General features: G+C 37.9%; 2 protein-coding genes and 1 pseudogene across 2 annotated transcripts; all 3 read left to right on the top strand.

The window, feature by feature from the left end:
* The first annotated feature begins 108 nt into the window (after positions 1 to 108).
* On the top strand, positions 109 to 17,973 carry LOC130648968 (ankyrin repeat domain-containing protein 50-like; annotated as a pseudogene).
* LOC130648518 (uncharacterized) lies at positions 5,540 to 6,209 on the top strand. Its single transcript, XM_057454571.1, has 2 exons — positions 5,540 to 5,681; positions 5,821 to 6,209. Exons 1-2 carry the CDS (start codon positions 5,540 to 5,542, stop codon positions 6,207 to 6,209), a joined length of 531 nt encoding a protein of 176 aa, XP_057310554.1.
* LOC130648517 (uncharacterized) lies at positions 6,222 to 6,539 on the top strand. The gene has a single exon (XM_057454570.1). It carries the CDS (start codon positions 6,222 to 6,224, stop codon positions 6,537 to 6,539), a length of 318 nt encoding a protein of 105 aa, XP_057310553.1.
* Positions 17,974 to 18,041: the final 68 nt, after the last annotated feature.

Here is an 18,041-nt window from a genome sequence, read left to right as displayed (position 1 = left end):
GAAGTTCTTTCTGATCCAACATGTCTTCTGATGGGAGCTTGCGGGATCGGGTTGTGCTTGCTGTAAAAAGCAATGATATTTGCGAATGTAAAAGTCTTTATAAGATATTGAAAGATAAAATAACAGAGTTTCCTGATTTTGGAACATTAGATCATTGGAGAAAGATTGAGAAAAGTTGTTAAGCAGAAATTTCAGTGTTGAACATTTTATTCCTGGGTATGCAAAAGAGAAAGCATTCGTCGCTTTGAGGTAACTATCTATTTTTACTTTTGTTGATAATCCCTAAGGAATGTTTAAAAATAAATTAATTGTATTGTGGTGACAAAGCGCAATTAAGCTTTTAAACAATAAACAAAAGGGGGTTCACTACAATAAACAAAAAGTTTCTATTTGGGTCATCGAGACTATTTAATGACAATAATAGAGCCAGCTGTTATTCTTGTTGTAGATTTGCAGTAGAGTGAAGTGAACAATTTTTTTATGTTCACTTTTGTAGATCTGAAGCTTCTGGAAATTGTTTATACAGTTCAGCATCCTTGTGTTTGGGAAGTAACGATATGTTGGTGGACTTGCTACGACTTCTGGTATCGTTGGAACTTTTTCTCTTCCCAAATTTTTATTCCAATCATCCTCTATTTTCTTCCATCTTTCAAGAGCAGAGAGGTTCTTTCAGTTCTCTGAAAAATATTCTATTTTTCTGTGTTTCCCATGTTGCTTGTGACAGCAATAAAGAGGGGGAAGAGCTTATAAAAGAGGAAGCTGTCTTAAATTTAAATGACAAAAACTGGTCAAGTTTCCTTTGTCTTTTAGCTTTGTCCTCAGTTACAGGGAGAATTATATTCTCATATTACCCTGATATTGGAGAGGAAAAGTTTAAGGTTTGTATGAACCAAAAAATAATTCCCCGTAAGCATGTTTCAATGAAGGCTGATCTACACATAATGTTTTGTTATGAAGGCCTTATGTTATCTTCAAAATTTCAGTCCAACCATTTCGTGCCTCTCGTTCATTCTTCTTTAAAACGAAAGACTGATCAATCACTTAAATTATGTTTTCCTAAAAAAGTATTTACTGACGGTAATATGTGTGTAGGTGGTAAATTACAGACAAAACTTAATTTCTTAACAAAACCTATAGTTAAAACATATGAATCACCTGCTATAACTTCCAGTATTAGCACAATTTCCAAAAATTGTTCCACTGTTGATAGTACAGAACCTGAAATGGTTTATGTTTGTGAAAATGATGTTGGATCTTTTCGAAAAAAAGTTGCTAAATTAAAGGAAAGTGATATTCGTAAACTTATTACAAATTTATTCATTCCAGATAACACTTACAATTTCCCTGTCAGTAACGGGAAATTTCAGTATAAATGGCTTTCTGATTTTTCATGGCTGGCATATTCGCCTACTATGGATGGTGCATTTTGTCTTCCTTGTGTCCTATTTGGAGACAGATTTCCCAGTAAATCTTATAAGGTCACCAAACTTTTTTCTGAACCTCAAAAACATTGGCCAGATGCAGTACCTTCTTTTAAACGTCATTGTTCGTCTAAGCAGGGTTTACATGTAAATACTTCTCTTCTCTTCAATTCTTTTATTGATAATATGTCTGGGGCAAGGCCATCAATTGACACATTGATTGACCAAAATTTACAGAAAAGTATTAACGATAACAGGCAAAAACTGATTCCAATCATTGATACAATTATTTTGTGTGGGCGAATTGGCATAGCTTTGCGTGGCCACAGAGATGGTCCTGATTCACAACCAAAAATAGGGGAATACTCGCAAGGGGGGCTGGAAATTTTCGTGAACTTTTAAACTTTAGGGTACGTGCAGTAGACAATGTATTAAAAGAACATTTACAATCTGCCAGTAAGAATGCTACATACATCTCGAAAACGTCTCAAAATGCTTTGATATCATGTTGTGGTTCAGTGATATCTGACACTATTGTCAACGAGGTTAAAAGAAATAAGTTTTTTTCCATAATTGCAGATGAGGCAGCTGATTGTTCTAATAAGGAACAAATGTCTCTGGTTTTACGTTTTGTGGACAGCAGTTGTGATATTAGGGAGGATTTTATAAGATATATTTATTGTGAGGAAGGGTTAGCAGGAAAAGATTTAGCCTCAGTTCTGCTAAAATGTGTTTCCAAAGATTTATCTTTGGATATTTTAAATTGTCGTGGGCAAGGATATGATGGGGCAGGGTCTGTTTCTGGACATATAAATGGACTGTCAGCTCACATTTTAAGAATAAATAGGAAGGCTATATACACTCACTGTCACAGCCATCGTTTAAATTTAAGTGTTTGTGGCTCATGCTCCATCCAATCTGTTAAAAATACCCTAGAAAGAGTAAAGGAATTGTCCTATTTTTTCAACCTGTCTCAAGTTAGGCAACAGCTCCTAGAGGCAAATATTTTACGACATTGTCCTGAAGCTAAAAAGAAAAAGTTAATTGATGTTTGTCGGACTAGATGGATTGAACGGATAATTGGCTTAGATATTTTTCAGGAATTATTTGTTGCAATTGTATACACTTTGGAGGACATGAGTATGAATCTTGATAAGAAATGTAACCGTGATACTTCTACAAAAGCTACCTCCCTTCTGCATCTTGTTACTAATTTTGATTTTATTGTTTCACTAGTTGTAACACGGTCAGTAATGGACTTATTGTTGCCAGTTACAAAGATTTTACAAGGAAAAACTATTGACCTTTTATCGAGCTTGCATCTTATACAAAGTCTTAAAAATATGTCCTTAACTATAAGAGCTTCTGCAAATGATTATCACAACAATTGGTACAAAGAGGCTGTTTCCCTAGCGTCTACAGTCCGTGTGCAAGAAAATAGACCTAGAGTTTGTTCTCGGCAGGTACATAAAAGTAATGTATCAGCTGATACTATATCTAGTTACTACCTGCGCAGCTTAACAATTCCAATTCTAGATCACCTAAGCACTGAACTTAGTAAACGATTTGAACCTAGTTCCTTAGCAGCTTATGCTGGTTTTGCAGTAATTCCATCCAACATGATTTCTCTTCTTTACCATCACCATCACCAAAAATCTTGGAAGGATAACTTCAGAAATTTTGTTCAGTTTTACGAAGAAGACATGCCTAATTCTTTAGCTATTGAAGCTGAAATGGACTTGTGGGAAGAATATTGGACTTCGTACAAATTTGATGCACCAGATAATGTTTCCTCTACACTTAAATTAATTCATTTTCCTGGCTTTGAAAATATAACTGTGGCCCTAAGAATTTTAGGCACATTACCAGTCACCTCATGTGAATGTGAAAGGTCCTTTTCTGCACTACGACGATTAAAAAATTATAACCGCAGTACTATGTCTAACTATAGACTAAATGGCTTAGCTCTTCTCCACATCCATAAAGAAATAAACGTTGATATAAATGAAGTTATAAATAAATTTTCCATTGATAACAGAAGACTAAAATTTTAAGACATGACATGTTTTGAGATATATAACTAATGATAAAGAAATGTTAATAGATAGTACTTACCATGTTACCCCCCCCCCCCCACCCCGTTGGTTTTGACAATTGATCAATTTGACTCATTTCATGACAGATTCATTTTGTTCATGGTTGGTTATATTACCTGATGTGCAAGCTGGAAGAAAGAAGAAAGAAGATTTTGAATGAAGAAAGAAGATTTTGACTGGATTATTAATTTAATCCTCTAATCTTTAAAAAATGTTATTTTTGGATTTCATTTATCTGGATGTGAATCTGGAAGTAAGAAGAAATTTTGCTGGCTGGCTAATTTTAGCCTTAATTTTTCTGAAAACATTATTTGGCTTTTATTTATGAATTTTATGGTTGTTTTTTTTCCAATAACATATAAGAAATGGACATGTGAAGGTCCTGTCTGCTGCATTTTTGAGTGCTGAAATAGATAAATAAGCTAAAGACCCCCAGCTGTTTTATCACGCGCAATTTTTGCTACGCAAAAATTGCGCGTGGGCTTCGCTTCGCAAATCCGCCTAAGGAGAAAAAAATCCTGTATCCGCCCCTGATTTTTTTCTAATAAATCTTCACCAATAACAGCCAAGATTGCATCAAAATCATCTTCACCAAAGAAATCTTCCCCATGGGCAGCCATTATTGATAATTTCGTGCAGTCTTAAACTGGCCACCCCGATTTAAGAAACATATCTGCTTGTGAACAATAGGAACACATTATGGACGGCCCGGAATTACCAGACTATCTCTTTTTCTTATGACTATGATTAAACCAAGCAATTGAAAGTGATGAGGCAGGTGAGTATTTGTACAAAGTTGCAACAGTAAAAATGCAAAAATAAATATCCTAGCAGATTTTAACAAGGAAGCTAATCCGGGACGGAAGAAATCAAAATCCACTCAAAGAAGAAGGGTCCTGCTAATTTGAAATCAACGCCAGTGCAGTTTTACGTCAATCCAGTGCAAGTAAATTCAACTACTAATGGTGGCGCATCAACAACAACAACTACTACAACTGCAACTTCAGCAAGTACCACATCTACTCCTACAGCAGCGAAAATATCTGCGAGTACAAATACACCTACAACTACAGGTATCACAAAGAATTTAGTAAATCAGCCTTCTCAACCAGATCCTGCTCCACACTGTTACCAGCTGACATTGCTAAAATGTTGTCACAAGAACGTAACATGCTGTTATGGTTGTGGTGGACGATACGGAAAGTCTGAAGAACCAAATGATTTGATTTTAGTCCTAAGTCGAAGGAGTTAACTCAATTGGCCGACTTTACTCGCGTGTATTATCATCTAAAATAGTCTTGTTTTTCGAAATATGATAATTTTTTTCACGTTTCGTCAATATTAGTGCCGGATGACTTACGGCACATCTAAGTGCAAGGCACAAAACTCTTTGAAAATCAATCGGCATACTTTATATATTATTACATTTAAACTTTAAAATCTTTTGTTATACTTTTTATACATATACTTTACACTCTTTTGTTCACAAGATGAAGAACTTTAACTTTATAAAAACCCTAACACTGTTTGCCAGTGTGATATCAACAAAAAATACTGCATTCATATTCTCCTCTTCGTTTAAAAAATGGTGTTCATGATTCATGACACAACGCTTTGTGTATGATATCGATTTTATCTTTCTTTTTTTTACAATTTTTAATATTATTTTTTACCTTTTTACAGTTTCTGTTTTATTCTTTGTTCAACGTGTTTATATTTTTGAAACACGCCTTGTGTATGATTTTTATTTTTCATCTTTTTTTAGAATTTCTGTTCATTCTTTATTCAAACGTGTATATAACACACATTGGGAATGACTACCATCGACTTATCATATTTTCCATCCAAACGGTCCTGATTTTACACATCCGATACACAGTCCCGCGAAACTCGTAAAATATTCATTTTCCAGGGTCCCGCGTCCCGAGTCCTGCGTCCCGAGTCCCGCGTCCCAGGTTCCGAGTCCCGCATCCCGACTCAACAAGCCCGCGTCCCACTTTTACGATATGCCCACAGAAAAAGATGTTGTTTTTTATCGACGAAAAAGGTTTATTACGTTGCAGGGGTCGACTTGTAAACGCACCGTTACCCGTTGAAACGATATCGCCTATACTGTTCGACCGAGATCACTCGTTAACTAAGCTAATCATCATGGATATTCACTGTAAGCTAAAACACATCTCTCAAAAACAAACACTTACCGAATTCCGACAGAGTTATTGGAGCAAAAGTGCTCGTAGTTTAGTGCGAATTTTATTACACCAGTGTCTTTTATGTAAGCGTTTGAGATCATATCATCTCAGACAATTGTAATAATTTTGTTTCACGTGATACGCAAACTTATATTTCAAATCTAAAAATAAATTGGCATTTTAACCTCCCTCCATGGCACGGAGGGTTTTTCGAAAGACTTGTGCGCAGTACAAAGGAACTATTAAGAAAGCATTTAAGGTCGACTAAACTCTCATTTGAAGAGATGCAAACAGTTTTGTATGAGATCGAGTGTATATTAAACAATCTTCCACTCACGTACGAATATTCTACCGAGTTTGAAAGTTGTTTGTCGCCAAACCATATGCTTTTTGGACGTAGACTTAACTTGTATTCTAATTCAACCACCCTTAAATCACACGAAGAATTGAACCTTGCCCATCACAGCACCAAAATAAGTCAGATCATTGAACACTTTTAGAATCGTTTGCGCATGGAGTACGTAGTAAACTTAAGAGAATCACACCGATCGCTTCAAAACAGTAAGGACAACCCGCAAGTCAAGTTGAATGACGTTGTTCTAATTCATGAAGAGAAAGTACCGAAGTCGCTTTGGAAAATCGGTAAAGTTATCAATCTTTATAAAGGACGTGATGGACAAATTCGAGGAGCTTTAGTTAAAACCCAGACCTCAGAGTTGAAGAGACCTGTGAACAAATTATATTCTGTCGATTGTTTACGTGAACACGAAAACAAAGTCGATGTTGAGGTACGACCTCAAAGAAATGCGAAAGTCATAGGAAAGTCATAATGTTTAATATTTAGTATAAATTATACTAATTATGTTAATTTATGTTGCCGGTTTGTATTTCGTGTTTTTGTATTTTAAGTTTTTAATTTTGAATTTGGAGTCGACTATATACTACACTAAAAAAAACCAAAATTTCGTAGTATTTTTCGCTGAGTCCTCTATTAATTCAATGCACCGTGGTTGTTGGGGATTACTTCGAAACTACCGGTGGCATTCCGAAACTTCTGCTCATTGGCTTTCCTAAACCGCCCACTTCGAGTGGGGCATTGGTTAGCGAAGTGCCATATCTCGTTGCAGATGTAACATGCATAGCTCAACCTGAAGGATGTAGATGAATATGACCCCCAAGCAACAGCATCTCTTTTTGGCAATACAGGAGCGCCTCTAAGGTGCTGGTTGTACAGCAAGTCATCAATAACATCCCACCTCCTGCTGGTATCATATGCTGGAATTTATTCTGTGTAGTTTATCAAAGGCATACACATATGAAAAAAGATACTGATTGGCAAATTGGGCAATGTACGTCTGATGTCTGAGTGGTGAGTAGGAGCATACAACTAAGTTAATAGCTCCAAGTTAAACTCGACGAAGCATAATCCTTAATAGGAGACTTTTTACATTTTTTTCTACACATAGCAAATGTAGATATGCCATCTAGGTGCGCATCTTCATCTCGTACTCACCTCCATCGTCCATGATGGGCAAGGACGACAAGGACTTTGAGCCATTGAGCGATGGAGGCAATAAATAATCGAAATTTACATACTCACTGCCTACTCTTATCCAAAATTGGCTTAGAAGCCGGCGGGAGAGAAATTGATAGGGTTGGTCCTACCACCCCCGCAGACGAACCGGAAGTAGCAAAATTTGTAGCAATAGTGAGATCAGCAACTGAACGGCCTGTGACTGACACAGCATCTTTAAAATTGGCATGTTCCACGGAACCGGCTGTTGGGAAAATATATCGCTGGGGGAAAATACGAAAAGATGGCTGACTTGGCTCGATATTTTTCAACATTCAACATACACAGCGGAGATGGTGTAGTGGTAGAGCATTCGACTTGTAATCACTTTAAACTAGCTCTTTCCCGTGGAAATACAACAAAACATTTTTTTTTATATATTGCATACAGTACTTCCTCACTAAGCTTTAGACAAAGAGTAAAAAAAACAAAACAGTTTTTAAACCCAAAATAAATAAAAATCAGTTCTTTTAGCAACTTGCATGCTGTTTTACCGTCAATAAATCCTACACAAAATTTCGAATTTCCCATAATATTCCTTCACAAATGTTCACATAAAATATATGTAAAAAATAACATATTGTATAGTGTAAAACCAATTGACAAAATTTTTTTGGACTAATTAGTCAAATTTAAAACGCAAAAAAGCTTGGGTCATATTGAGTCATGTTAAAACTACAACAATCAATCTAAGAGTTCATTTTATGTCAATTTTTGCACCAAATTTGCAAATACCAAATTCTAAATAATTCTAAATTCTCTTATTTTCGTCCATTGCATACTCACTGTCATCCACAAAAGTTTAATCAAAATATAAAAAATGAGAGGCCAACGACAAAATTAAAGTTTGCAAAATTTAATTCTTTTGGTATATATATCTATTGCATATGCCCTCCAAAACAATATTTTAATCCTAAATGCAGAAAAAAACAGTTTGCAACAAAAATCAGTTATTCCGATGAGATTGCATATACTCTTCCCCCACAAAAGCTTCACAAAGTGGAAAAAAATGGTTGTAGAAAGTACTTCTGATTCAACAAATGTTTTTTGACTTTTTTCATGCTGTCCTTACACTTTAAATCTTACCCAAAATTTCAAAAAAACTGCGATTTGGAACGCATCAAATTTAAATGGAGAAGGATCAGTCATATCGTTATGTTGTACAGTCCTCGGCAGTAAGAATTTTTAGAAAATATAGAAAACACAGCTTGCAATTATAAAATCTAATTCTTCTGTGTATCGTCCTTCCTCACAAAATAACATAAATATGTCAATAAAAGTTTCAGTTATAAGATCTAAAACAACAAAACTCAGTTCTATCAGTATATGTCATGCCATTGTCTTACACAAAATGTTCACCTTAAAGTTTCACAAGGCACAGCCTATAAATTAAAATCAACTAAGATCAGGGGTTTTGGTCTACTTTATACTATCCTGTCCCAAAGAATTTATATAAAGTGCGAAAATTCAGTGGTAAAAGAGAAATTTGCAAAGTACTATTTTTTTTACATACATATTGTATATGCCTTCTGCAACAATAAGTTAGGGGCTGTTCATATGGGAAATATTTCCTGGGAAACCAGGTAAATGTTTGAGCATGATATCAAGTCGAGATCACGAACTGTTAACAAACTCTTAACAAAAATTAGTTCCGTTCATATGAGAAAAAACAATTCCCCGCCTACAGAGATCTAGAGAGATCTTACTTACGTTTTGTTTATATTTTTTTAGTTTTAATGATATTATTGATGCGAGACATGTTTGTCAGCTAGCATCGTAAAGCTAACCACACCAAGAACAACTAGCTAGCTAGGAATTTATAAAATGTAGCCATGCCTTTATACCTAGGTGTGTCTTTCCGTTTGTTTTGAAGTTAACTTCCATCCTATTTTTGTTTCTCATTAAAAAATACCTTTAAATTACACTTTTCTGGCTTACTTCCTTACTTGCGGTCCCAGAAATCTAGCAAATTAACGTTCAAGGAAAATCATTCACTTTAAGAGAGACGTCACTCTCACTCTTTGCACTGCGCCAGCAATTCATATGATCTTTAATAACAAATGTGTGGAACGAAACACGATTGAATATTAAACGACAGAAAATGACAAGGTCCAGCTGATTTCTATTAATGCAGGATTCAAATTTGGTAGTTCCCTTAGAGGAAAACTATACCGCAAGGAACTTCTTTCTCAAGTTTTTTGAAGAGAATTTCGTATTATGAGACAGTACGTTCACGCCCCCAATGGTCACGTGTGTGGATTGAGCGTAACGGATTTTACTAATGTTGAATCATCTTTTGGGGAGCTGATGCGGAATTTCTAGGACAAAAATGACGCAGAAACAGGGGAAATCAAGCAATTTATCGGCAAAATTCTTGACTGGTAGATCGACAAAAGGTTGCTGTACTGTAAAGCACCTCATACCTGAGATTTTTTCAGTAAAGTCTAACTGATCACAAGGAAACTCCGATGATGAAACGACAATTTATTTTTTGCGGGATCTATTTTTGCCCTTTTGTACCAATTTTGTACTAATGCTTTAAAAACTATGCAATCATTTAAAAACATTTAATCATTTTAAAAAATATTTAATCCTTCAACCACCATTCAATCTTTTAAGAACTATTCAATCTTCCTCAATGAGCGCGGTTGCACCCGGGCTCTTTTATGCACAAGAAACCGCGGGAGGGGGGTTTAAAATCTAATATCTCCGCGGAGTATACTTTGGTTTTGCCCGATTGAGGATACTGGTTTGCATGCATTTTCGGCAGGAAGATAATAAAATTTGACAAAAATTCAACTATTGAATTATCCGCTAACTCTTTAAAATAGAATTTTTGTATTTTTCTTATTATCGTTAAATATGTAATATTTTCCCCGTAGTCTTTAATTTCATTAAAGGAGGCAAATAAAACGTTTTAAACGAAATAGATAACAACAATAACAATGTTATTGAAATAGAGCAACTTTGTGAATTGCTATCATACTGCCTGACAGTGAGCGGAATTTGATCCGCGGTACCCAGAGCTGGGAGCAACAGACGAATCCGCTACACTACGTACGGCAAAATGCTAACAACGCACGCAGTAGTTTATTCGGATGGCGTATATATACATATATAAATAAATGTTTGTCATGGCACATCCGTGACAATAATGTTAATTGTCCAATACTTTGCCGGGAAATGAATTTATTACAAAGCAATTGCAAGGCGATAACACCCCTTCTTGATTAAAAACTCATGACGAAAAATTTACCTTATCATACAATAAAATTCCCAGCTGACCAAATCGATTTGTTTTATCACATGATTTGTTCTAATTAAAAATGTAAACAAAAAGTTTTGTAACTAACAGATTATAGTTTTAGGAGATGTTTTATAGACGAAAATTGTTAAAAAAATATAATCGCCCTTGCCTGTCACAGACGGACAGACACACAGACAGACAGACGGAACTGGAGTATTAATATAATAGATAAATAATATAATAGAGTATTAATAAAATAGTCAGAACCTGAATCCATAAATTCGCAATTTTTAATATAAATTCTCTCAAAATTTGAGTGTGACTAAAAATAGTTTTATGTTGATACTAGCGAGGAATATCCCTTAATCGTTAAGAAAAGAATTGTCCGCTTCATAGAGATGTCCGCTTTTATAGATATTTGACCAAAATTCAGAATCTTCTGCGAGTAATGTAAATGATAGAAATGAGACGTTATTGCACAGTTGCAGGCAACCCCGTCCCGGGCCTTTTTGTCTTTTCTCGGCGCTGTGCTTGCGTAAGTTATAAAAAAGATACAACGGGTCTTAGGATGGTATTGGGTCGCAGTGACTTTCGTGAAGCGGGTGAATTTATTGGTACTGGAAAAACATTTTTTTTTTTGAAAACATAAATAAGAAAGTTAACAACTGTGTAAAATAAGAAACTGTAAAAGAAAAAGAATTGATAAATAATTTTTGTCGTCATATGCTATATTTGCATTTTATAGAGACCTTTTAGTAGTAAAAAAATTATTTGGTGCAAAAAGTCTCTTTCGCTTTATGGAGTTTCCGTTTTATGGAGATTTTTATGGAGGAGTTTAACTTAAAAGGGAACTCAAGTTAAAAATAAAACTTGTAAAAACTGTTTTTTTAAATACTATAAAGTTAACTATACAAGAAAAAATCAATATTTAATCTTCTTTTTTGTTAGATATCCATAAAACGATCTCTTTAGTTCTCGAAAAACACTCTCCGAAACAAGACGGCAAAGTTTTTTATTAAAGCCCTGTGTGTTAAAATAATAAAAAAATTCATTTCTCTAGCGGTTGTCAATGAAATAGCATTACTTTTGAGAATTAAAATGATTAACTGTGCTGCTGTTGGGTGTTTAAATCGGTCAAACGATAATCCTGAAATAATTTCCCATAAATTTCAATCTTAGAAGAAAAAATTACAACGAAAGAAGTGACTCCAACATACACGACGTGATGGCAATCTTCCAAAGGACGAAAGTTTTTACATATGCTCCAATCATTTCGAAAAGAATTGTTTCAAGCGAGATTTGCAAGTATAATCATTTCCTTTTTTGTATCTTTCATTTATTCTTCTGTTTAAAAAAACTTTGTATAGGTTGCTTTAAAAAATATTTTTCGGATTTTATGTTTCTGGAAGTGAGAAGTTTCGATATTTCAAAGCAATTACATTAGGACGGGGGTATAGCCAATTTATATATTGTTTACGTTCTTTTTGTAGGCTGAATTGACCGGACAAAAACGAAGAAGATTTCTAACAGGGGATGCTGTGCCAACAAAGTTTATGTTTTGTAAAGAAGGTCAGCCAAGAGAGTCATCCATCAAGCGAAAGCATCAAAGCAGATGCAAGAGGTAATAACTTTCTAACTTCTTTCCCAAAATCTTGGCAGTTACATGGAGGTGGATGAGGTTTCAACTGCTTCACACAGAGCTGATGAAAATCAGATGATAAATAATAAGCGTGGGGGGACGAAAGTTGAATGTGTAGACAAATCCGTTGGTAATCATGTGTGTTACAAATCCGTGAGAACACAATACAATGCGATGGACAGCAACTAAAAAAATGATCCTCACACCACAACTAAGCCGATACTTTCGGTTAAAATCACCCGTCCAAGTATTCGCGAACACCAATGCTGAACAGTTCTTTCCCATTCATGAAAATGTGCGTAAAGACAATGAAGATCAAATCACCAATTTAATGGGAAAAAACGCTGCAAGTAGTGAAGATTCAAGTTTTGTTTTAGAGGAAAGTGAAGAGCAGACCACAGAAGAAGAATGTGAAAGTGACACTGATGAGGAGAAAGTAAACAGGGAACATGTCTCTTTAACGCCTTCCGCAAATCCCAAGTTTATAGTTTTTTAGTCTGCTACAGTTATTCCAACACTGTTTTGTTTGTTTCGGTAGATGTAAAGTAGTAGAAGTGAAGGGCGGCGAGTCACATTTTATTGTAACTTTGCAGTGTCTAAGGCACCATCGATACGTTTAGAGTTCACAGCCGTTAGTAGACGGGATAGGAGCAGGTAACCTACTTTTAACATCGGCAATTCTTTACTCTGGTCACACTTACATGCGCATATTAAACAACGTTTTATGCGATTCAAAAAGAAATAGTGTTTCCAGTTTTAAATCGCGTAGCTAGAGTAGGAGGTAATTAAAGTACGGTTTAGGTTTTCGACGGTCAAACCCTATTAAAAAACGCTGCTTTTAGACCCCCTAAAAAATCTGTGACGTCACAGATTTCATCATGCCTCAAATGAGTAAAACACGTGACATCATGACGGCACTCGACAAATTTGCTGACATCAACAAAAGCGCATGCGCAAATCTGTTCGAGTAGGGAAATTCCCTACTCAAATTGTGACCGCTGTTAGTTGAAGTCTGAATGTACTTATAATAAAGAGAAATGAGTTTGTTCAAAAATGCAATCATGGGACTTGCAGCTGAAAAGGGTCACATCGAGATTGTTAAGCTGTGCAAAGAGTGGGGTGCGACGAACTTTGATTGGGCCATAAAACTTGCAGCTGAAAAGGGTCACATCGAGATTGTTAAGCTGTGCAAAGAGTGGGGTGCGACATACTTTGATTTGACCATGAAACTTGCAGCTGAAAATGGTCACATTGAGATTGTTAAGCTGTGCAAAGAGTGGGGTGCGACATACTTTGATTTGTCCATGGGACTTGCAGCTGAAAAGGGTCACATCGAGATTGTTAAGCTGTGCAAAGAGTGGGGTGCGACATACTTTGATTCGGCTCTAGAAAATGCAGCTGAAAATGGTCACATTGAGATTGTTAAGCTGTGCAAAGAGTGGGGTGCGACATACTTTGATTTGTCCATGGGACTTGCAGCTGAAAAGGGTCACATCGAGATTGTTAAGCTGTGCAAAGAGTGGGGTGCGACATACTTTGATTCGGCTCTAGAAAATGCAGCTGAAAATGGTCACATTGAGATTGTTAAGCTGTGCAAAGAGTGGGGTGCGACAGATTTTGATTTGTCCATGGGACTTGCAGCTGAAAAGGGTCACATCGAGATTGTTGTATTGCTGCGTGGTTTTGATATAATTCATGATGAATTGCTGCGACATCATCACAAGCGTAATTTTTATGCAAAAATATGGAATGAGGTAATGCCAGTGGCATCCGGATCGATATTGGAATTGGTGTTTAGATGAGGAAGAAAAGCGCGAGATCTCTAAATTATGAAAGTAATGTCCAGTATTTTGATCCTGGTTGAGGTTTAAAAAATCTATAATAAAGAGATGCCTTTCCTATCTGGAGAACAATTTGATGCCTTGAAATCAGAACACGAGAGTATTATGAAGTGGCGTGATGTTCAAAATTGAGTATGTTGAAGAGATCAAGACCAAAAAAGGTGATGCAACTGTCATCGCCTTGATCGATTGCGATGGTGAACGATTTCGAGCATGGGCAACGAGTGTACTGAGAGAAGCTTTGATAGGTCGAACAGGTCAGATGTTCATCAAATCACTGGGAAAGAAACAATCTACGAAGAATCCTGGTCAATTTTACTATGATTACAACCTTGTGGAAGTGGAAGACTAAAAAGACAAAAAAAGTAATCTTTTGTGACTGGAGACAGTCACAAAAATAACGAAAGCCTGGCGCTGTTCACATAAACAAATGGACAAACTGCGACAAGAAGCTAAAGCCTTAGGTCTCAAGGGGTACTCTACGTTGAAGCGAGCAGACCTTGTCGAAGCTATACACAAAGTCAAGTATAAGGATGCGTCGACACAAACGGACGGACCGTACTGCGAGCCTTGTGTTAAAATTGCATGGCAGAAAAATCTAGCTCAATATTTTAGGGGTCTTGCTCAGCGACGTGTCGTACATGATAGCGACTTGCTCATAGATCAAGATACGAGAGAAGTGATCGAAATTGTGTAGGTGATCTAGTGTTTTGAACAATACACTAGATCTATGAATAAGCAGGTGGAGACTCTAAGTAGCGCTGACATACTGCGCAGATTGAAGTTTTTTCAAAATTTCATCTTTGGCTTCTTGCCTGCCTTATGCCACCAACTCTGCGCGTTCATTCTCGTTGATGGATTTCACAGCTTTTTTCGTTCGTTGTCGGATCTGCCCCTTGAGTATCATGTAGCGCTGTTTTTCCTGCATGATCCATGTAAACTTGTAGTCTGAAATTGTACTATCTTGGATCGCTCTGGAAATCTTATCGTATACAGTGTCTAGCTTCGACTCTGCCAGGAGTTTGATGCATTCGTGCTTGTGCACCTTGTGCTCTAATCGCTTCGAGGCATTCTTGAGACCTACTTGGCCTATTCCCACTGCAAGAGCCGCGGCTTCAAGACCAATTGCTATAGGGGCTCCGAATCCGGTTGCGAGCGTGGCAATACCTGCTGCGGAGGTGATGACAGTAACAGCAATCATGCCATGATCAGCATACCGAAGCCCCATTCCCCAAAGCTTGAACCTTTTGTATAGTTTTTCTCTCTCCTTGATCTCAGCACGCAGGTACTGCTCGATTTCTTCGATCTTTTTTAGTCTGTAGACCTGACTTTCGTCAGGCTCATGCTCAGGAGCACTTGGCGGCAAAGTTGGGTAAAGCTTCATTGTATCAGTCATTTATTCTATGAGTAAATGCATCGTAATTCCGACGAACGAAACATTTTTTTCATGATGATGCTCGTCCGTCAAAGGAAGGTAGATTGGAGTGTCAAAACTCCATGTAAGCATGTCTCCCCATGCGTTTAACTCTTTGGTGGGAAGCAAAGCAAGAATTTTTGATTTCTTTCCATCCAGTAGGCAGTCATCCTCATCCAGCTGGGGGCAAACGAGTCTTAATCTTTGGTACACGTCAGTTTTGTATAAGCTGTCATGGTCGCCTTTGGTAAAATACTTTTTTGCAGGGTCGTAGGGTAGCCCCATAAGCTCTTGCAGTTGTCGATGGATTACCACAGTATACCCGTCACTAACCCTAAGCCTGCAGAGTCCATTTTTCAGGACAAACAGCTTAATCTTGTCCCCTGCCTGACTGTTGACGATGGCCGCGATATCCTCGATCTTGTACAGGCCGTTCATTATTGTAATTCGGGTAACAGTCTGATCAGGTCATACTTTGCGTATTGTAAAATCACTGTCGTTGTAAAGGTTCAGCCACGTAGGTCGAATACTTGATTTCAGGGCAATTCTCGTGTCCTGCCCTAGGTAATCGTCAAAAATTGTAGGCTTCTCTATATCCGTGACATACAGCTGTCTCATGTTTATTCTTAAAGAAACATGAACATTTATAGCTATAACCACAGGGCAAAATACAAGTCCAATAGAGGAGAATGGCCCCTCGGTGTAATTAATCTAGAACATCAAGACCTCTACGTTTCTACAGAATCACACATTCCCGTGACCTTCTCGATGTTCATGAAATACCCTATAAAAGTCCCCACTAACCTGTTGAACGACCCAGTCAGTGTAAATTGGACCGGTCAAGCCCTTGGCTACTGGAATATACAAGTTAATTTCGCTTGTCATTGCGCTAGTACCGCCCTAGGTATATCCGCCAAACACTTGAATGGCTCCGTGCCTCTCATCAACAGTATCTTTAAATTCCACGTCTATTACCACATGCGGCGTATCCTAGCGAGAATGAAGGTACCCATGCCATACGATGACGGCTTTTCTCAATACGAGAACCCCTACTCTACATCTGGATATGCCCAGAATTGTCGTGAATATGGTGCCGACCCCAATGCCCAATACAAGTTAAAAGCTCTCATGTCCTCGCTCACAAATGGTAGCTGGTGGCCGCAAGTTGATGGGGACTGGGCCAAGTTTATCATGCCTACGAGCCAAGGCCTGACATCGGAAGGTCTGTCGAAGCTTAGCGAGAGTATTCGAGTTTACGTGATTTTACTACTAGGATCCCAAGCTGATGCCAAGGCATCCCTTATAGGTTCGGATGCTGACAATTTTACAGCGAGACAGATACTACTACAGAAATTCGAAGCCATGGTACAACGTGAGAAGAACGTAGGCCACGATATCACCGAGTTTCAAAAGGTGCTTCAATATGCCAGGACCCCAGTGAATTTTGCCGTGATGCACCACGTGTACATGCTACCATCCGATATGAACTTGCGTATTGGTAAAATTGTGGGGTATAACAACAACATCTTGATTGCGCCGGCGAGTGCGATGATTGGCATAACGCTAGACCTAAACAACAAGCCCACACAGCCTCAGGGTTTAAAACGAGGCAGTCCTACCCAAGCGGGGCGGGGTGCCCTAACCCGGGGGTCTGAAAAGATGCCACCGATACCTCAGTCAGGTCTAGGAGATGGAAACCCTCACGAGGACACCAAGACCACCTTGGTTACTGCGGGAGTAGGTCTCATCTTAGCATATCTATGGATTAAAAAATAGGTGCTCATGCTGAGACGGGCTTTGCCCTTCCGCTGACACGGCCGCAAGGCGATCTAATATTTTTTTTGTCAACATACTAGATCATCTACGATAGTTTACCTCTCTTCCCAACATATACCACAACAAGAGCAGCAGCGGCAGCGATCGCCATGTATAGATGCTTGGCTACATATTCGACAACTCTCGCAGCCACTCTGAAAAAGAACGAGACAACCGTGCCAATAATCCCTGGTAGCGCCGCACCTGCCTTACCTGCTAAGTATTTCAAAAATTTTCCAAGCCTTTCCAGCTGTTTTTGTATGAAACCCTTCCCTGCGGCACTTCCTCCTGCGCCTGTTGCGGAACCACCACCACCTGTAACTGCGAGTACGATGGTGGAAATCAGTAGACCAACAGCCGCCACGATGCTAGCTATAGTAATCCCTTGCTCCTTGAATAAGATTCTAAGCTTTTCAGCCAGAGATTTATCGCCTTCTGCGATTTTCATCAGCGTTTCCTTAATTGCTTTCAGTTGGCTCTGAGTGTCAGATGATAGTAAACCGTGTGCTTCTCGTACTGCTTCCTTTTGATCTTGGAGTCGTTCTAGATCTTCCCTAGCCTTTGCAATGTCTTCGTTCCAGATAGTTTGCTGCTCCTCTGATACTCCAGGTGTAGCTTTCTTCGTTTCAAGCCTTTTCACCTTGGCTTCTGCTTTGGCGATCTCGCTGTCGTAGAAGATCATCTTGTTTTTCAGGTGCCTCAGGTTACCCCTTAGCGTTTGAAGCTCGAGGTTGAGCCCTCTTCTTTCACGCTCTGTGAAGCCAAAAGGAGTCTCTTCCTCCGGTAGGCGATCGATCAGGCTC

The sequence above is a fragment of the Hydractinia symbiolongicarpus genome, chromosome 7 (genome assembly GCF_029227915.1).
Source record: "Hydractinia symbiolongicarpus strain clone_291-10 chromosome 7, HSymV2.1, whole genome shotgun sequence".
Classification (NCBI taxonomy): Eukaryota; Metazoa; Cnidaria; class Hydrozoa; order Anthoathecata; family Hydractiniidae; genus Hydractinia; species Hydractinia symbiolongicarpus.
This window is presented reverse-complemented; position numbering and strand designations above follow the sequence as displayed.

Excerpts from the sequence above, each read along its gene's own strand:
- LOC130648518 (XM_057454571.1), top strand. The coding sequence starts at position 5,540 with ATGTTGTTTTTTATCGACGAAAAAGGTTTATTACGTTGCAGGGGTCGA. Across the intron at positions 5,682-5,820 it reads AATCATCATGGATATTCACT|ACAATTGTAATAATTTTGTT; the intron begins GTAAGCTAAAAC and ends ATATCATCTCAG.
- LOC130648517 (XM_057454570.1), top strand. The coding sequence starts at position 6,222 with ATGGAGTACGTAGTAAACTTAAGAGAATCACACCGATCGCTTCAAAAC.